General features: G+C 47.3%; 1 protein-coding gene across 1 annotated transcript in view; it reads right to left on the bottom strand.

Moving 5' to 3' along the window:
* The window catches only part of ciita (class II, major histocompatibility complex, transactivator), a 78,808-nt gene that overhangs the window by 8,133 nt on the left and 49,071 nt on the right, over nt 1-21,604 (bottom strand). The window contains exons 11-20 of the mRNA XM_080206190.1: nt 21,285-21,503; nt 20,456-20,530; nt 17,400-19,119; nt 13,018-13,197; nt 11,337-11,408; nt 10,354-10,434; nt 7,939-8,052; nt 5,754-5,837; nt 4,233-4,316; nt 339-422 (exon numbers count right to left, since the gene is read on the bottom strand). Of these exons, the coding sequence (XP_080062316.1) occupies nt 339-422; nt 4,233-4,316; nt 5,754-5,837; nt 7,939-8,052; nt 10,354-10,434; nt 11,337-11,408; nt 13,018-13,197; nt 17,400-19,119; nt 20,456-20,530; nt 21,285-21,503 (2,713 nt within the window). The remainder of the gene's footprint in view (nt 1-338; nt 423-4,232; nt 4,317-5,753; nt 5,838-7,938; nt 8,053-10,353; nt 10,435-11,336; nt 11,409-13,017; nt 13,198-17,399; nt 19,120-20,455; nt 20,531-21,284; nt 21,504-21,604) is intronic.

Below are 21,604 nucleotides of genomic sequence, written 5' to 3'. Positions count from 1 at the left end.
ATAGAATCGCTACAGTGGAGAAGAAGGCCATTCAGCCCATCGAGTCTGCACTGGCCATAATCCCACCCAGGCCCCAATCCTATAACCCTTTGTATTTACCCTGCTAGTCCCCCTGACATTAGAGTTAAGTTAGCCAAGGCCAAACCACCTAACCCGCACATCTTTGGAGTGTGGGAGGAAACTGGAGCACCCGAAGGAAACACATGCAGACCTGGGGAGAACGTACAGACTACACACAGACGGTGGCCCAAGTCAGAAATTGAACCTGGGTGTCTGGCGCTGGGAGGCAGCAGTGCTAACCACTGTGCCACCCGTTAGTGGAACTTAGTCAAACTTACCATATTGTCTCAATATGGGGACAATTCTTTAAACTCTGCGTCAATCTTTGGGCTCCAGCATCTGTGATTTTATTGAACTTAACACTGCAGAGATAGAAAAAGACATCCGTCAATTCGAAAACAAAGTGACCATAGAATAGAATCATAGAATCCCTACAGTGTAGGAGCAGGCCATTCGGCCCAACAAACCTGCACTGACAACAATCCTACCCAGGCCCTATCCCCATTACCTTATAAATTTACCCTGCTACTCCATGCATTTACTCTGCTAATCCCCCTGACACTAAGGGGCAATTTAGCACGGCCAATCCACCAAACCCGCACATCTTTGTACTGTGGGAGGAAACCTGAGTACGCACAGGAAACCCACACAGGCACAGGGAGAACATGCAAACTCCACACAGACAGTGACCCGAGCTGGGAATTGAACCCAGGTCCCTAGCACTGTGAAGCAGCAGTGCTAACCACTGTGCCTCCATAAACAAACCACTTTCAGGAAAATTCAATCAAATAGAAATATTGCGCATGTTGGGTTTTAAAAAAGATTTATTTTGTGATGTACTTTACTGATTTTTTTAAAAAAATGTGGTGACATCAGACCAAAAATGAACATGATGGAGTGTGTCAAGGATCTGTGTAGCATCAACAGTAACAAAAATTGTAAAAAGCCTCAAAGGTAGAAATCTGCCTAGTAACTGTAACAAGGATTTAAAAAGGCTTGAAAGGTAAAAATCTGCTGAGTGGCAGCCAACATTTCCAAGACAAGGCAAGTCCGTAAAAGTGATCGGGACATTCCAAAAACATGAGAGCATCTAAAGATGATCAGATGTGAATTGTTCTAGGAGGGGAAACAGGTTACTTAGATGACTGCTGTAGAAATGTTAAGCTTCCCAAGCAGAAACTGTTTACCTAAATGACTGGTGATTCAGGGCTATAGAAATAGTAAACTCCACAAAAGGAAAGAATTTGAGATTTGTGGATATCGACTCTCAAGTTTGAAATAACAAAAAGGGAAGCAGTGTAACTGTTGCCCCCGCCCTCAGAATCAGAGAGGCCAGTCCATCACAGCCAGAAGCCAGTGCATCTCAGGACGCTAGGCCTCAGGCTGCGTTTTATCAATAAAGCCCATCACACCTCAGATACAGCTCGTCCAGGGCTGGGGATCGAATTTGGTTCATTTGCCTCTTCAACCAGTGACCCTCAGGTTGAGTCCTGGTTGGGAGGAAACACAGAGGAAAACACACGAGACCCTAATATGAGGTCCTGTGAGTCTCAGAGCTAAGACATTGCCGGAAGCCTTTATAAAGGCAGTTTAAATATCTTCACTGGACCAGGAATGGTGGCACAGTGGTTAGCACAGCTGCCTCACAGCACCAGGGACCTGGGCTCCATTCCCGGCTTGAGTCACTGTCTATGTGGAGTTTGCATGTTCTCCCCATGCCTGCGTGGGTTTTCTCTGGGTGCTCCAGTTTCCTCCCACAATCTGAAAGATGTGCTGATAAGGTGCATTGACCTGGACAGGCACCAGAATGTGGCGACTAGGGGAATTTCACAGTAATTTCATTGTAGTGTTAACGTAAGCCTTACTTGCGACACTAATAAATAAACATTTAAACATTTCGCACAGACTTATATGATCATCAGCCCTGTATTGTGTAGTAACTATAAGCTACACTTGACTTGGAGTTATTTAATTTGGATATTGTTTGGGAAAAGGAAGTCTTAGTGACATCAGGGATTGTGAATATATTTTGCAACAAATATAATTTCTATATAAATTGTGCGGGTGTTCAGTCATTCATGTGTGTAAGTGATTTTTTGATTTGATTTGTTTTTGTCACATGTATTAACATACAGTGAAAAGTGTTATTTCTTGAGCGCTAAACAGACAAAGCATACAGTTCAACGAGAAGGAAACAAGAGAGTGCAGAATGTAGTGTTACAGTCATTGATAAGGTGTAGAGAAAGATCAACTTAATGCAAGATAAGTCCATTCAAAAGTCTGATGGCAGCAGGAAAGAAACTGTTCTTGAGTCGGTTGGTACGTGACCTCAGGCTTATGTATCTTTTTCCTGATAGAAGAAGGTGGAAGAGAGAATATCTGGGGTGCGTGGTGTCCCTAATTATGCTGGTTACTTAAGTATCTTAGAATATTGTAGTTATTTTTGTGTGTACGTTCTTTTCTTTTAAGTTAATAACTATTATTTAATAATTGCTTATATGATGACTGGATTAGTTCATCACTGGGATGTTGCGTGACTCCTCACAATGTTCCAAATAAAAATACACAACAATGAACCATTGTTTCAAGTTGGGAGACTCCCAGAGATAACATCAGTATGGTTCACGAGTGCTGGAAATTGAATTAAGCTTGTTTTCTGGTCCAAAATAGATGGCGTACTGTGCCAGATCTTTAAGGCCCAGATGACATTAGGCCTCAGGCTGTGTTTTATCAATAAAGCCCAACACACCTCCAGATACAGCTGGGGATCAAATTTGGTACATTTGCCTCTTCAACCAGTGACCCTCAGGTTGAATCCTGGTTGGGAGGGAGGGGCAGAGGAAAACACAGGTGGGTCTAGAACAGGTCAGCAGTGACCCTGTGCAGCCGTGAGGAACACAGCCAGCTTCACAGCAGGAGACGGGGACAAAAACTTGCCCCTTCCTTTTTTTTTCCCCAGAAGACTTATCCCTTTTCTGCTCCTGCAAAAGTGGGAAAACTAGCAGGATGTTTGTCTATTCACACGTTTTGCAGAAGAGTTTGGAAACAGACACAGAATTTGGCATGTCAGCTACGACTCTCACCAACTTTTACAGATGCATCATAGAAAGCATTCTGGTTGTATGACAGCTTGGTATGGGCTCCTGCTCTGCCCGAGACCGCAAGGAACTACAAAGGATCGTGAATGTAGCCCAATCCATCACACAAACTAGCCTCCCACCCATTGACTGTGTCTACACTTCCCACTGCCTTGGCAAAGCAGCCAGGATAATAAAGGACCTCATGCACCCCGGACATTCTCTTTTCCACATTTTCTGTGGGGAGAAAGACACATAAGTCTGAGGTCACGTACCAACTGACTCAAGAACACTTCTTCCCTGCTGCCATCAGACCTTTGAATGGACTTACCTCGTACTAAGTTGATCTTTCTCTACACCCTAGCTATGACTGTAACACTACATTCTGCACCTTCTCCTTTCCTTCCTTATGAACAGTATGCTTTGTCTGTACAGTGCACAAGAAACAATACTTTCTACTGTATACCAGTACATCTGACAATAAATCAAATCAAATCAAATCGGAATCCTTTTTGCATTTTTACTTGAAGGCACCTGGGTGTCTAAAACAGCAAGGATCAATGTCACCAAGGATCACCAAGGTTCCTTACGCAGCATCTATCAAACCCGTAACCACCTAGAAGGATGAGATTAGCAGACACATGGGAACATCACTACCTGTAAGTTCTCCTCCCAACCACACATCACTTTGAGCGGGAAATATGTCAGCCTTTTCTTTACTATTGCTGGGTCAAAATCCTAGCACTCCCTCCTGAACAGCACTGTGGATGCACCCACACCACACGTACTGCAGCAATGTAAGAACACGGCTCACCTGCCACTTTCTCAAGGGCAATTAGGCAATAAATACAGGCCAAACAGTGACACCCACATCCCATAAAAGAATAAAAAAAACTTCAGTGGCAGCCATGTCCCGGCACACCGAATGTGTAATAACCTTAGCTCCAGAAACTTGTGAACTTTGTGAATACCAATTTCTACAATAATTTCAGTCAGAGAGGAGAAAGATTAACAGAAAGGAAAAGAAGCGAAAGTAATTAGTCCAATGCCAACGTTATGTATAATTATTGTCAACTTGATATGAACGAAACTTACTCCAGAACTTTCAACGATTTCATTATTGGGAGGATTTCTGCTAGTTTCTCTGCCCCTCTATCACCGATGATGTTGTCATAAAGGCTGTAAAATAAAATTAAAGTTGGATCAGACAAGGATAATTGATTGTGGCTTGCTGGATTTAGAATCTTAGAATCCCTCCAGTGCAGAAGGAGGCCAATCGGCCCATTAAGTCTGCACCGACCACAATTCCACCCAGGCCCTATCCCCCTATCCCCATGCATTTACCCGAGCTAGTCCCCCTGACACTAAGGTCAATTTAGCACAGCCAATCCACCTAACCCGCACATCGTTGGACTGTGGGAGGAAACCTGGGGGAAATCCATACAGACACGGGGAGAAGGTGCAGTCTCTGCACAGACAGTGACCGGAGGTCAGAATTGAACCTAGGTACAGCAGTGCCAACCACTGTCGCCAAGGAGCAGTGCCAAGGATTTTTATTTTTATTTATTAGTGTCACAATTCGGCTTACGTTAACACTGCAATGAAGCGACAGTGAAAATCCCCTAGTCGCCACACTCCGGCTCTTGTTTGGGTACACTGAGGGAGAATTTGGCATGGTCAATGCATCTAACCAGCACGTCTTTCGGACTGTGGGAGGAAACTGGTGCACCTGGAGGAAACCCACGCAGACACGGGGAGAATGTGCAGACTCCACACAGATAGTGACCCAAGCCAGAACCTCTGGCCAGTTCCTCTGGGTGGGGGGAGATTTTAAAGATGGTGCCCCAACTGCTGTCTTTTTCTGCTCCTGCCCTGCCATTGTGACAGCATGGGCCATACCTTGGATTTCTTCTGTACAGAGTGCTGTGCAATGTTACGAGTCCAAAGATGCGCAGCTTAGGTTTAGCTTAGTGCTAAACTGCCCCTTAGTCTCAGGGGACTAGCTAGGGTAAATATATATGGTTGTGGGGATGGGGCATGGGTGGGATAGTGGTCAGTGCAGACTCGATGGGCCGAATGGCCTCCTTCTGCACTGTAGGATTCTATGATTCTATGAAAGTCGGCTGTGCAGGTTCTGAGGCACACGCCACCTTTCTCACCTCTGCCAGCACTCCGGGCAAAAAATAGAAACTTCCCTCCACGGGAACGGGCCATCCGTGTGTCCTCCGGGTTGCATTTGGGAGATTCGGGGAATCCCCGAAATTAGAGAACTTGTGGGAAAATATACAGGAAGATTCAAGAACGGAATATTTAATCAATGTCCTTAAATTAACATTTGAAATTCATCATATGTCACAATTAAAAGTGACTTGAATTTTAACATCATTTTCTCTGATCTGTTGAAGAATCTTCTGCACAGTTTCTGGGACATGTCGAGAGCAACTTAAACTAATTTGATTCCTGATAAAGATGGATTTAGTTGCTTGCCGAAAATCTACAAGGGTCAACATTATAACTATTCACGATTACAGTGAATTTGGCTAATTTATGGCGTGGATGCTCCCATCAATCATTTTCCTAATCCAGTTCTCAAAAGATATTGACTTCGAAACGTACCTCAGTGTTTTCAAGAACTTCAGATTGGGGAGGGATTTAGCCAGCTCCTGAGCCCCCCGGTCTGCTATCTGGTTGCGTGACAATCTGCAAAATAACAAAACATCAAATGCTTCCAATTAAACTAGACATTTAACATTATAATCATAGAATCGCTACAGTACAGAAGGCCACTTGGCCCATCAAGTCTGCACCGACCACAATCCCACCCAGGCCCTATCCTCGTAAATCCATGTATTTACCCTAGCTGGTCCCCTGACACTAAGGGACAATTTTAGCATGGCCAATCCACCGAACCCGCACATCTTTGGAGTGTGGGAGGAAACCGGAGCATCTGGAGAAAACCCACGCAGACATGGGGAGAATGTGCAAACGCTGCACAGACAGTGACCCAAGCTGGGAATTGAACCCCGGTCCCTGGCGCTGTGAGGCAGCAGTGCTAACCACTGTGCCCCCAATATATAATGGACAATTAAACAAATCCTGAGAGGAGATGGTAACATGTTACAGTGCTCTGAGCTGTTTTTGTACCACACTTCGAGTTTCCCTGGGAGCCAATAAAGGAGCTATGCTACCCGGGAAGCCACGCTAATATGGACAAAATTCTCCAGCTGTTCACTCCAGCAGGATTCTCTGAATGTTGAATTCTCCGTCCTCGCTTATAGCGGCAACAGGGTGTGAACAGCCAGAAGATTCCGCACTATGGATGAAATTCTCCAGCTGGGCTGGTCTAAAAGCCACAAATTCCCGTCCGACTGTCAATGGGGTTTCACATTGCCCGCTACAACTCCAGTGGCAGGCGGGATGGGAGAATTCCGGCCGATAGATTTATAATTAATTGCTGAACCTGCTGTGGCTTTGTCCTTGGTTACTCAGAGGATGTGGTGTTTGAAATGTGCTAACTGTAATTAAGATCATCGAGTGTGAAGAAGAGTATTCAGATTCTAAGCGTTAACTCTGTGGGCGATCTTATTGGCTCGCCATGCCAATTGATGGCGAGGCAAACTGGTAATATCGCGCGAATGGCAAATCTCAGGTTCACGCCCAATTTCTTGCCTCTTGCGACCTTACCGGGCCTAGACTTCCGGCGGGAACGACCTTGCACCTAGAAAGGATGTGGGACTGATTACAATATTTAAATCTATTGAAATGTTGATTTAAATATTATTAGTGAGCCCGGGATGTAATTGTTCTCACCAGTGAGGCTCACATGTCAACGGGGACTTAACATGATGGCCACGCCACTCATTGAGGCCCCCAAGGGTTTTGGGAGCAGTGGGGGGGGGGGGTGCCCCGTGGCAACCTGGCACTGCCCACCAGGCACCCTGACACTGCCCACTGGGAAGTGGGTAGTGCCACTGGGGCCGGGTAGCTGCGCACTCTGCAGCAGAGATTGATAGGTGGTCCCTATGGCTCCTCACCATTTTGTCTTCACTCAACTAAGTACATGTTTTGGCACCTACGATTCGGCAGCCAATGAGGTGACTGGCTCATCATCACGAGAAGCCCAAGTCATGTGCGTTTTTGGCAGCCAATGAGCTAGCAGAGCTTGTGTAGCCATGTTGGCTAAATCAATGGAGTTTAAGTTTTAAGTTTATTTTATTAGTGTCGCAAGTAGGCTAACATCAACACTGCAATGAAGTTACTGTGAAAATCCCCTAGTTGCCACACTCCAGTGCCTGTTCGGATACACTGAGGGAGAATTTAGCACGGCCAATGTTCCTAACCAGCGCATTTTTCAGACTGAGGGAGGAAGCCGGAGCACCCGGAGGAAACCCATGCAGACATGGGGAAGAAAGTGCGGACTCCGCACAGACAGTGACCCAAACCAGGAATCGAACCCGGGTCCCTGCACTGTGAAGCAGCAGTGCTAACCTTTGTGCCAGCGTGCCACCCTAATAGTGCCAAGAAGGGAAATTTGAGTGTGATGAATGAGGGGAGGGGGGGCTTGTCACAAAACATTCAGTAAGGAGCACTGTTCCTAATGGGGCATATAATATGACTCTCAGAGCTTCAGCCAAAGGAAATTAGGGGGGACAATAAATGCCATCGATTCCCATACCCCACAAATGAATAAAAAAGTCCCTGGAATATTGTGATTACCCAATATATACAGTGTATGATTTGATACTTAAAACAGGCGGATGTATATTCTGAAATGACACAGGTTTATAAGTCTTTTACTCACATCAACTTTTCCAGCGAGGTTAAATTCGACAACACATCCGCCAACCTCTCAGCTCCTTCATCTCCTATTTTGTTTTCACTCATTTTATCTTTCTGGGAGCTCGGTCCTTCCAAACTGTAAGAAAGCAGCAGAAGATTTGAGTTAAAAGTGTTCCTTTCCAGTAATAAATCTTTGACAAAACTTTGCAACTGTGTAAGTAGAATGGTTAACATACAGACTAAGCTATGCACTGTGATAGTGTGATGAAATCTAGCCAGTGCTTCCCAGTAGGAGAGGCGATGGCCTAGTGGTATTATCGCCAGACTATTAATCCAGAAACTTAGCTAATGGTCTGGGGAACCGGGTTCGAGTCCCACCACGCCAGATAGTGGAATTTGAATTCAATAAAATAATCTGGTATTAAGAATCTAGTGATGACCCTGAAACCATTGTCGATTGTTGGAAAAACCCATCTGGTTCACTAATGCCCTTTAGGGAAGGAAATCTGCCATCCTTACCTGGCCTGGCCTACATGTAACTCCAGAGCCACAGCAATGGGGTTGACACTCAACAGCCCTCTGAACAAGGGCAACTAGGAATGAGCAATAAATGCTGGCCAGCCAGTGACACCCATGCCCCACTAACGAATAAAAAAACAAGCTTCCACTACCAGCAATGTATTCTATGTACAAAACTACCCTGGCTTGCCTTGTATTATTTTATGATGTGGAGATGCTGGCGTTAGACTGGGAGGGGAACAGTAAGAAGTCTCACAACACCTGGTTAAAGTCCAATAGGTTTATTTGGAATTACGAGCTTTTGGAGCGCTGCCCCTTCATCAGGTGAGTGGCCTGGTGTTGTGGGACCTCTTACTGTATTATTTTACGCAGACATTCATCTTATAAAATAACAGCGTTTATAGGGCAAAACATCGGTGAAAAAGACTCATTTGCAAATTGGCAGGGGTATACTTGGTTCTGAAAGTTGAAACAATTAGTCATTCCCTTGGTGATGAACAATACCCAATCTCGAATTACTTAGATTATAGAATGGATACATGGAATAAAACCTTTGTCAAGCAATTTTATCTGAGCAAGTAATTCTCCCTATAGATTAACTTTGATCCAGTAGTTGTTATGTGCACACCGTGTGTAAATACAATGTTAACTTGACAGCTCCTTCGCCAGAGCAATCAGGGATGGGTGATAAATGGTGGTCTAGCCAGCAACACCCACATCCCATGAAAGAATACTCTAAAACAAAACTACCATTCCAAAAAAAAATTGCATCTCAAAACCAGATCAATGAATCCATTTTCAGGTCTTCCGATTCATTAACCGGATTCAATGATTTGAGGATCTGCGATAATTTAAGTTCTATTTGTATCAAACATTAAGCTACATTCCTGCTCAACATTATCAGTGTGGGAAATGATAAAGTGGTGATTTTTTTTCCCCCCTGAACTATAATGGAAACATTGGAAATTTCAAATTGCTCAGGAGGATTGAGTTGACTAAAATTTAACTCTATCACTTCAGATGGAGTCAAATTATTGTCATATTGGGAGAGATTAAGTCGATTGGTGAGGCCACACCTGGAGTATTGTGCACAGTTTTGGTGTCCCTTATCTGAGGAAGGATGTCCTTGCTATAGAAGGAGTGCAGCGATGGTTTACCCGGCCGATTGCTGGGATGGCAGGCCTGTTTATGAGGAGAGACTAAGTCGGTTGGGATTATATTCACTGGAGTTTAGAAGAGTGAGAGGGGGATCTCATAGAAACTTATAAAATTCTAACAGGATTAGACAGGGTCGATTCAGAAAGAATGTTCCCAGTGGTGGGGGAGCCCAGAACTAGGGGTTATAGTTTGAGGGTAAGGGGTACACTGAGGTGAGGAGAAATTTCTCCACCCAGGGGGTGGTAGATGTGTGGAATTCACCCCCACAGAATGCAGTTGAGGCCAAAACATTTCAAGAAGAACTTAGATATAGCTCTTGGGTCTAATTGGATCAAGGGATACGAGGGGAAGGGGGGATCAGGATACTGAATCCAGTGATGAGTCATGATCATAATGAATGGCGGCATAGGTTCAAAGGGCCAATTGGCTTACTCCAGCTTTTAGTTTCCATGTTTCTACGCTTCTATGTTTCTAAATTAACTTGTAAGCCGTGCAAGTGAAGACCGGAGTTCTCTGGCTGGTCACGTCAGTGGGATCTTCCTGTCCTGCTGAAGGTGCAGGCTCGCCGCAGGTATCCCGGCAGCATTGGGTGGAGTCCAGAGGAATCCCACTGACAGCGGTGGGACTGGAAAACTAACGTGCTGCATCCCACCGTGAGAAACACGCCAACGGGGAGGCCGGAGAATCCTCCCCCCGCAAAGAGTTGGAAAGATTTGTCTAAAAGTAGGCCACTGGTAAACAACTTCAATTTTTTACTCACTCTAGGTACTTCAGGAAAGCCAGAGCTGGGAGAATCTTGGTTAGTTTTCGAAACCCCTGGGGTCCATTGACAGGGCCGAGGCTGTGAGATTGAAATACTTTTGTTAGTTGGCCATCATTTCAACATTCCTTCATTTTAATTTCAATTGTAAGTGAAGAGAACTAATTCTTAATAATCGCTGAAGATGCCAGGATGTTGGTTTTACAACTTGGTAGGGGGTATGAAAAAATGGAAGCAAAATGCTGAACCTTCCTGTCAGACCCCAGCTCAGCATCGGAAGACATTTTACTTCATTTCCTGTTGGGCGGGGAGGGGAGTAGGAGGAATGGGTGGGGGGGAGGGGGTTGGCGGGGGTGGGGGGTGCAGGAATGTCCAGTCCTAACTTAGGAAACCCAGAAATCCAACTTTCTTCCCATGGATCAGTTGGATCGAACCCTGCGATGGGCGTGTGAAGGTGTCCAAATTATGATGGGTGGCACAGTGGTTAGCACTGCTGTCTCACAGCGCCAGGGACCCGGGTTCAATTCCAGCCTCGGGTCACTGTCAGTGTGGAGACTGCACATTCTCCCCGTGTCTGCGTGGGTTTCCACCGGGTGCTCCAGTTTCCTCCCACAGTCCAAATATGTGCGGATTAGGTGGATTGGCCATGCTAAATTGCCCCTTTAGAGTTAGAGGGATTAGCAGGGTAAATACATGGGGTTATGGGGATAGGGTGGGGTTGTTGTCGGTGCAGACTGAATGGGCCGAATGGCCTCATTCTGCACTGTTGGGATTCTATGACCTTGGTACCCTAACCCTGGAGCTGGATGAGGGGAGAGCTCCAAACTCAAAGGGAAATCTTATCCCAAACTCCCAGGAAGAACTGTAGTCATATCCAGCATCGTAGAACACCCCCATATCCCCTCCACAGCTTTGACACCCTTCTGAACTCTGATAAGTGGAGAAAACATGATCGAAGCACAAGGCTACAACTCATTACTTACGCAAACTCCAGCATCTGAAGTGTCCTGACAGCAGGTAACTCATACAGCTCCTCTCCAGATGTGCTGTGTGCGCTGTTCCGGGGAAAAACATGAAACACAAGATGTAAACATTTCTTGTTTGCATTTTATTACGCAGAGATACAAGTGTTATTTTGATTTATTTGATAACGCAGACTCTTGACGAACGTAGAACCAATTTGGCAAGAAACATACACCCAGAAAGAAGCTTTCGACAAACTCCAAATACACCTGGCAAATTAGAGTTTGCAGCAACAGAAGCAGAAACAGATCTTACACGAAAACATTACAGAAATATACAATCCTCGACAGCTGGGTGTATCTGCCCTCGGTAATGGGAGTTGACCATTCAGCCACTTAGATCTTGACTGAGCTGTAGCTCATCTCCAACTACCCACATCCCATCCATAACTCTGTTGCTGCCAAACAGGAAGGGAAATTCCTGTCCATTAGATATTTATAATAACTCAGAAGGCCAACTGGAAAGAAAGGATGTTTATTGTAAATCATTAGGTTAAGCCATCATCCTGTGGCGCACATGCGCACTCGGTCTCACAGAATCTCTACAGTGCAGAAGAAGGCTATTTGGCCCATCGTGTCTGTACCGACCACAATCCCACCCAGCCCTATTGCTGCTTAGTTACCCTGCAGACCCGATCTGGGGTCTGCTTTTTCGAGGGCTTGGCTAACAAGCTCCACCCGGGCAGGCGATTGGTCAGATCCCCATGTGGAGTATTGTTAGCAGTTTTGGGCCCCACAGCTAAGGAGGGATGTGCTGCCCTTGGCAAGGGTCCAGAGGAGTTTCACAAGAATGATCCCTGGAATGAAGAACTTGTCGTATGAGGAATGGTTGAGGACTCTGAGTCTGTGCTCGTGGAGTTTAGAAGGATGAGGAGGGGGGATCTTATTGAAACCTACAGCACACTGTGAGGCCTGGATAGAGTGGACATGGAAAGAATGTTTCCACTAGTAGGAAAAACTAGAACCAGACGGCACAGCCTCAGGCTAAAGGGGCGATCCTTTAAAACAGAACTAAGGGGAATTTCCTCAGCCAGAGAGTGGTGAATCTGTGGAACTCTTTGCCGCAGAAGGCTGTGGAGGCTGGGTCATTGAGTGTCTTTAAGACAGAGATAGATAGGTTCTTGATTAATAAGGGGATCAGCGGTTATGGGGAAAAGGCAGGAGAATGGGGATGAGAAAAATATCAGGCATGATTGAATGGTGGAGCAGAGTCAATGGACCGAGTGGCCTAATTCTGCTGCTATGTCTTATGGTCTTATAATCCTGTGGTGCATATGCGTAAGTCCTGTGTTGGACGATCGGTCTTCAGGCCCTGGTCTCTGCCTTATCAAGGACTCGAGTAACAAATTCCACCTGGGTAGGTGATTGCCTGTTACCATGGGAATTCGTATTCCATGAGTCCCAAAGGGAAATCAGTTAAGGATTCCCCATGGGATTCCTGAGAGGGTTATCAAGATATTCATCTCTTATTATCACTAATAATGATTCTTGGTACAATATGTCATTAGCTCCAGGTAAGTTCCGGCTATAGGTTGATATATTCGGAGTCCATTGCAAGATGGCAGCCAGGTTAGAATTCTATCGAGAGGGGCAGAAGCTCTGACTCACAGATCGAATCAAAGTGAGAGATGTGTCGACTCACCTTGAAAGGAATCTTCTGTCTTTATGAATTCGTACCAGTAAATCGAGGTCATCGATGTCTTTCAAACTCTTGATCTCGAAAGGATTGACAGAGAACTTAAGAAGGGACAGGTGAAGCAGCTCAAATAACTTGTTCTGTTCCAAATGTTCCCAAAGCCTTACTGCATCGCACACCGACACTCTGTGAATGGATAAACGACAAATGAAAGAGAGACAGGATAAGTCACTGCAAAATTCAATAAACCCACCATATGGGGACCAGGGATTAGTTGAGTGAACATCCTCACCATTTGTCTCGCTGTGCGAACCATTCCATTTACATTGCAGGACACTTTACACAATAGTTGAAGCCTTGATGTGGAGATGCCGGTGTTGGACTGGTCTGGGCACAGTAAGTAGTCTCACAACACCAGGTTAAACTCCAACAGATTTATTTGGAATCACGAGCTTTCGGAGCACTGCTCCTTCATCAGGTGACTCACGATTCCAAACAAATCTATTGGGCTTTAAGCTGGTGTTGTTGGACTTCTTACAGTTGTGGAAGCAGTTGAGAAATGTCTTTGTTGTATCTGCTGTGCCATTCTCAGTAACCAATGCACAAATCCTGCCTTGGGTCACTGTCTGTGCGGAGTTTGCACATTCTCCCCACGTCTGCGTGGGTTTCCTCCAGGTGCTCCGTTTTCCTCCCACAGTCCGAAAGGCGTGCTGGTTAGGTGGATCGGCCATGCTAAATTGCCCCTTAGTGTCAGGGCGGCTAACTAGGGTAAATTCATGAGTTATGGAGATGGGGCCTAGGTAGGATTGTGGTCAGTGCAGACACAATGGGCCAAATGGCCTCTTTCTGATTCTACAACAGCTCTCATTTATCCAGTTCTATTAGCTTCAAAACACCCCATAGCAACATTATCAAAGCAAACCTTCAGGATCGAACCTGGGTCCCTAGCGTGTGAGGCAGCAGTTCTAACTACTGTGGCACAGTGCTGGAAGGCTAATGTAATTTCCCACATTTCCCTGATTCTGATCCATTAAGTGTACACAGTGAGATATTACACAGGAGGGATCCTATGATGTGAGTCCGGATCCATAGTAATGTGGTTGACTTTGTAAAAATCTGGAATTAAAAGTCTAATGATGACCATGAAACCCTTGTTGATTGTTGCAAAAACCCATCTGGGGCAGCACGGTGGCACAGTGGTTAGCACTGCTGCCTCAGAGCACCAGGTTCCTGGGTTCAATTCCTGCCTTGGGTCACTGTCGGTGTGGAAGCTGCACATTCTCCCCATGTCTGCGTGGGTTTCCTTTGCGTATTCTAGCTTCCTCCCACAGTCCAAAAGATGTGCTGTTTAGGCACATTGGCTGTGCTAAATTCTCCCTCAGTGTACCCGAACAGGTGACGGATTGTGGTGACTAGGGGATTTTCACAGTAACTTCATTGCAGTGTTAATGTAAGTCTACTTGTGACACTGAAAAATAAACTTTAGCGTCCTTTAGGGAAGGAAATCTGCCATCCTTACTTGGCCTACATGTGGGCAGCCACATCAACGATTGTGGTTTGGTTTTAAGTAACCAATGGAAGAGTCATCAGTTCGAACATTTGGTTTTCTTAATAGCAAGAGACAATACAGTTCTTTTTGTTCATTCATGGGACGTGGGCTTCACTGGCTGGGCCAACATTTTTCCCTGCCCATCCCTGGGTAGGAAGACAACCACATTATAGTGAATCTGGAGCCACATCATACAATCCCTATATTGCAGAAGGAGGCCACTCAGCCCATTGAGTCTGCACCGACAACAATCCCAACTAGGCCCTATCCCCAGAACCCTACCTGTTTACCCTTCTAATCCCTTCGACACCAAGGGGCAATTTAGCATGGCCAATCCATCTAACCCGCACATCTTTTGGACTGTGGGCGGAAACCCAAGAACCCGCAGGAAACCCACGCAGACACGGAGAGAATGTGCAAACTCCGCATAGACAATGACCCACACTGGGAATTGAACCCGGGTCCCTAGCGCTGTGGGACGGCAGGGCTAACCATTGTGCCACTGTGGGACCCACATTAGGTCAGACCATATAAGGATGGCAGATTTCCTTCCCTAAAAGGATACTAGTGAGCCAGATGGGTTTTTACAATAATCAGCAATGATTTCATGGTCCTCAGTAGATTCTTAATTCCAGATTTTTACTGAATTCATGTTCCACCATCTGCTGTGGTGGGATTCGAAGTCGGGTACCCCAGACAGTCACCCTGGGTCTCTGGATTCCAGCGACAACACCACCATGCTGCTGCTCCCCAAATTACGGTCAGAATTCATAGAATCATAGAACCCTACAGTGCAGAAAGAGGCCTTTCGGCCCATCGAGTCTGCACCGAACACAATCCCAACCAGGCCCTATCCCCATATCCCTACACATCCCAGGACACTCAGGGGCAATTTTAGCATGGCCAATCAACCTAACCATCTTTGGACTGTGGGAGGAAACCAGAGTACCTGGAGGAAACCCACGCAGACACGAGGAGAATGTGCAAACTCCACACACACAGTGACCCGAGCCGGGAATCAAACCCAGGACCTTGGAGCTGTGAAACTCTGCACCTTGGGTACCTGGTGGCCTGGGTCAGTGACAAACAGAGACTCAAACACTTTCTCATAAGGAAGGCAGGACAATTAAAGGTCAGGTTATGGTTGGCTGCTTTGTGCAATCACCCTCGACAAACTCAACCAAGAGTAGCCCTGCCACCATAGGCTGGTAGCAGAATCATAGAATCCCTACAGTACAGGAGGCCATTTGGCCCATCGAGTTTGTACCGACCACAATCCCACGCCGGCCCTATTCCCGCAACCCCATGCATTTACCCTGCTAATCCCCCTGACATTAGGGTCAATTTGGCACAGCCAATCAATCTAACCCACACATCTTTGGAGAGTGGGAGGAAACCGGAGCACCTGGAGGAAACTCATGTAGATATGGTGAGAATGTGCAAACTCCACAGAGGCAGTGACCCGAGGCTGGAATTGAACCTGGGACTCTTGCACCGTGAGGCAGCAGTGCTAACCACTGTGCCACCCGTGCCACACAGATACGGACAGGATGACTGTCTACATCGTTGGGGGGCAACCTGCAGTTCTGGGGCCACACGTGGCCCATCTGGATTCTGAGTGCGGCCCGTGAGACATTCTGACTGTTGCGCACATGCAGTGTTGCTACATTTTGCTGGTTTCCACGTGTGTACCATGTTCCCTGTTAGTATGACAGAAGCAACTTGCACGTAAAAGTGAGGGTGGGTGGTGTTGATTGCTCACGACATTGACTGTGAGAGCCATGCGCTCCCTCTGTGTCTGATCAAACACAGATATTTATTCTGTTTTACCACTTGAGGTTGACATATCTATTAATACATAGACGATTTTTAAATTCAGTCGTGGGACATGGGCATTGCTGGCTGGCCAGCATTTATTGCCCATCCTTAAGTTAACCCCATTGCTGTGACTCTGGAGTCACATGTAGGCCAGACCAGGTAAGGATGGCAGATTTCCTTCCCTAAAGGACATTAGTGAACCAGATGGGTTTTTTCCGACAATGGTTTCACTGTCTAAAAAAATCTGGAATTAAGAATCTAAATTCCACCATCTGTCGTGGCGGGATTCGAACCCCAAACATTAGCTGAGTTTCTGGATTACTAGTCCAGTAATAATCCTACTAAGCCCATGGAATCATCAACATGCATTAAATATATTTAATTTTATCGTAGGGTTATGGTTAGTGAACAAGCCAGATTTCAACCTCATGGCGCACAGAGATGGAGGAGGGTCACTCATGCTGCCCACTCACTCGTATATATTGCCCGTCACTGGTCTACAATGTGACCTGAGGAATGATGCCTGGTGTTCAGTGAGGGGGGTTAGAAATAGTGAGAATGGTACAGGTTTTTCAAGTTTAAATGCAACATGATTTCAAAAGTAAAGAGGAAAAAGAGATTGGCGAATAGACTGAGGAGGATAAAATCAAAAACTGGCAAAAGTTCAGCAGATTTCGCTTATTCACAGAATCCCTGCAGTGTAGAAGGAGGCCATTAAACCCATCGAGCAGAATCCTATCCCCATACATTTACCCTGCTAATCCTACTGACACGAAGGGGCAATTTAGCATGGCTAATCCACCTAACCAGCACGCCTTTGGAGCATGAGAGGAAACCAGAGCACCCGGAGGAAACCCGCGCGGAGAATGTGCAAACTCCATATGGACAGTCACCTGAGGCCGGATTTGAACCCGGATCCCTGGCGCTGAGCACCGTGCCACCACATTATTGATGGACGCAAAGCGAAAAGTCCGAGCAGGGTGCTGCACTCACTTTACAGACGGTCGATCTGTGCACGTACCTGAACGAGGTCACCTTTTCCGACTCCACAAAGCGCTCGACCCCTTGCAAGTCGATGCTCGTGTCCCTCAGGTCCACGGAGAAGTTGTTCGGCGACCGCTGCATCATGTGTAGCAACACGAAGATATCGGGCGGGGTCAGCCGAGTGCCTCTGAAGGACAACCTCTTGCTGAGTTTCGCGGCTACCCGTGTGGTCAGCTCCGTACTCTGTGCTTCGTACACGCAGTGACAGAGCTCCAGCAGCTTACTGGCGCTGAGCGTGCTGACGTCCAGCTCCGTCAAGTACTTCTGCAGGCTCTTCTGCTTCTTGCTTTTAACGTTCACCCTGGAGTGATGAGAGAAGCAGCCGAAAAACGGACTCCCTTCCTGAAAGGCCAGACCCACCAGAAACCGACGGACAACGTCCAGCCAGTCCTCCTGAGACTTACGCTTCTTGTGCTCCAGGGAGATCATTTTGGTCAAGCCTTTGCACTTGACGTCTTCGGAGAACAGTAAGTACATCCCCCCCAGGAAGTTCTGCAGGGAGGAGTGGGAGAAGGTTTTCCCGCACTCCTTTCCCTCGCCTCTCGTTAAGAAAGGTCTCAGGAGGCCATGCTTCAGGGCAAAGTCCGACACGTCCGCGGGGCCGGAGTCGACGTACGCGCTCTGGTGGCGCTGGATGCCGGCAAAGGCTCGCTTGCTCACCTCCAGGATGCTCTGCTTGTGCAGGGAGGCGACGTCTTGCGAGCGCAGGCAAGGATGCTCGCGGTGGAGCAGGATTTGAAAGAGCTCCAGGAACAAGTGAGTGAGGGTGGGCGGCACCGCCGGCCGCCCGCCTCCGGCTCGGCGAGCGGCTTTGAGGGCAAAGCAGATGAACCTGCACAGCAAAGGGACGTAGCAGAAGCTGGAGAGGTACGGACGCTGCTGGAGGTCGGCCCACACCTCGGCGGCTAAGGAGGAGTCTTCGAAGTACCGGCGCAGGAACTCCTGGACGCGGCCAGGGCTGAAGCCCAGAACTTCCACGATCTTGTCCGCCCTGCCAAGGTACTGGTTGAAAGTTTCTTTGGGCCTGGCAGTGACCAGCATGGTGCACCCCTTGAGTAGCTTCTTCTGCAGGAGGCCAGCAAGAAGCTGCCTGACGGTGTGAGGCCCCGCCGGTGAGCCACTAGCAGCGGGCTGCAAGAGTCCGTCGTGGTCCTGCAAGTCTTCAAAGTCATCCAGGACCAGCAGCACCTTGTGCGCGTTGTGGCAGAGGTACTGAAAGACCTCCTCGGTGTTCTTCAACGAAGGGAGGAAGGGCTGGAAAAGTAAATCCTTCAATGTGTACTCCCTGGCAAAGTTGAACGTCCTGCACTTGAACCAGAACACAAACTCAAACTGCCGGAAGCGCCCGTTCACCCAGTCGTGGCAGACCTTTTGGACGAAGGCACTTTTGCCAATCCCGGCTCTCCCCAGCAGCGCAACTATTTTGGTTTCTCTCTGCCGCTTCCCTGGGATGTCAAAGAGGTTGCCGGCGTTTACAGCAAGCCTTTCTCGTTCCGCAATGTCATAGATCCTGCACTCTTTATCCAGGCACTTGGTAGCGTTTTTGGCCGACTTGTTTTCTGCTTGGCCCTCGATCATTGTGAGGTCCACGTAGATGTCCTCGAGGAGCATTTCGTCATGCTCGTGGCAAATGTAAGAGTGTTGGCTCATGTCCTTCAAGTATTCTTTCACAGTTTCTGTACAAGCTTCCACACTCTCTGTCGATACAAAAACGTGAGTAATTCCTATCACTCCGTCACCATAAATACAGCCTCACTTCATGCTCTTTCCCAATGATCAACCGGAAGGTCGTTTGAGAGCAGATTTATTTTATGCTGCATTTCCAATCAAAGCAAGTGAGAAGTATGGCTGAAATTTTCCAGCCATTCCCACTTGCGGGATAAATATAAAATGTACAAACTAGAAGCAGGAATAAGCCATTCGGCCCATCGAGCTTGCTCCACCATTCATCTTGATCGTAGCTGATCATCGAATTCAATATCATGTTCCCGCCTTCCTCCTATAACCCTTTAGCCCCATGAGCTATATCTAATTTCTTCCTGAAATACACAGCGTTTCAGCCTCAACTACTCTCTGTGGGCGTGAATTCCACACATTCACCACCCTCTGGGTGAAGAAATTTCTCCTCACCTCAATTTACCCCTTATCCTCCAGCCAAGACCCCTAGTTCTGGACTCCCCCAACCATCGGGAACACTCTTTCTGAATCTTTCCTGTCTAATCCTGTTAGAATTTTATAAGTTTCTATGAGATCCCCCTCTCACTCTTCTAAACTCCAGTGAATATAATCCAAACCGACTTAGTCTCTCCTCATATGACAGACCTACCACCCCAGGGCTCAGCCTGGTAAATCTTTGCTGGACTCCCTCTATAATAAGGACATCCTTCCTCAAATAAGGATATCAAAACTGCACATAATACTCCAGGTGTGACCTCAGCAATGCCATTCTGGTCCTTTCAACATTGCTCTGCGCCCCCCCCACCTCCCACACAACAGTGGGAAATCCCCAGCAGTGGAGGGGACAAGCGTATTGGCAGAGGTGGGACCAGCCAATGGCGGGGCGCCTCCACAAAATGCGGAGCATGCCATTCACGGGGAGTGGGGGGGTGGGGAGGCAGATATTCCTGGCCCTTATCTACTAAGCTGTTGACCCTCCACTCTGTTCTCTGCTTGTAGAGGCGCAGTGGGTTGGTGTCCCTGCCTCTGAGCCAGAAGCTCCGGGTTCGAATCCTACCCCAGGACTTGACGTCCAAGGGAGGTGCATTCATAACCCGGCCAAACAGGTTGAGCGCCAACCTGCAAAATCCTTCCAAACACACCAATGGCTGGCGGTAAGAGAGGGGGAGACTCCTGGTCAGCCACGTTTGATGCGGAGTGCCTCCCCTCAAGCTACAGACGCCTAGAAACAGACTGGTGACCTGTTCCAGGGTTAACGAGCTAAGGGGCCAGACATGGCGCACCACTAGGGAATTGGGATTGAGTGCCAAAGACAACAGTGAGCTGTATGCAGAGTTTGAGAAATTAAATATTTACTTGTTTTAGTGCACATCTTGATTGCTGGACTCAATGGTTCCGCTGATTCCTCACCAGACGACTCTGTCCCGGGACCTAACGTGGAAAGTGATCGTTAGAACAGTTGGAGATCCTTCCCCTCACTCCAGCATTGCTCCCACCTCCCATCCTCCCACAATGCCGCTTGCTTCAGGGAAACCTCCCCACAGTCACCGCCAACTCCCCTCCACATTCAGTCAAGGACCATTAAAGTGCTCCCTTTGGTTTAAAATATCAATATCCCCGGTTGTTATGTGGACAATTCATCGGAACCCTAAATTGCAGAAGGAGGCCATTCTGCCCATTGAGCCTGCACTGACAACAATCCCAACCAGGCCCTATCCCCATAATCCCACATATTTCGGGTCAATTTAGCATGGCCAATCAACCTAATCTGCACATCTTTGGAGTGTGAGAAGAAACCAGAGCACCCGGAGGAAACCCACGCAGACAACATACAGACTCCGCACAGACAGTGACCCAAGATGGGAGTTGAACCCAAGTCTCTGACGCTGTGAGGCAGCAGCGCTAACCACTGTGCCACCGAGCCTGCAGGATATTTAAGAGATGCGAATAGCTGAGTTTACCTCGCCCACGTTGCAACCCACCCCGTGACTTCCTGTTGTTACCAAGTGCGGCTAAATCTGGCAGCTCAGCTAATCAGAGGGGTTCAAATCTGCAACCCTGCACTCCCCAAGGACTGGATTGCACTGTACTGTCCAACCTACCGACAGCTAAATCTTCTCAACTTTTGAAACATCAATCAAACACTGACTCGACGAGTAGCAAATTAAACACTTGGATGACGTACATGAACCTTGGCTGTCTTCAGAGGTTGTAACAGCCGGGCTATCCATGGGCTGAGTGTGGATCACGGACTCTGGCGATCTCTGCCCATCGCTGGACTGAGGACTGGCTGAGCCTGGGGTAGTTGGACTGTCCGCAGGACTGACAGGAGCGTCCATGCACCAACTAAACGGCAAAGTGTTCCACGAAACACTCTGGGGAGAAACTTCCTCCGATGAATAAGCTGAAAGACAAAGTTCCAGGAGATAAGAGGGCAGATAAAAGGATCATTTACTTTATTGTTAATCCTTCAGTAAGTGGTTTCACAACACCAGGTTAACTGTC

This window comes from Carcharhinus amblyrhynchos, chromosome 18 (genome assembly GCF_965287045.1).
Source record: "Carcharhinus amblyrhynchos chromosome 18, sCarAmb.v2.hapA, whole genome shotgun sequence".
Classification (NCBI taxonomy): Eukaryota; Metazoa; Chordata; class Chondrichthyes; order Carcharhiniformes; family Carcharhinidae; genus Carcharhinus; species Carcharhinus amblyrhynchos.
Note: the sequence above shows the minus strand (reverse complement) of the source record. Positions and strands in the feature narration are given on the sequence as shown.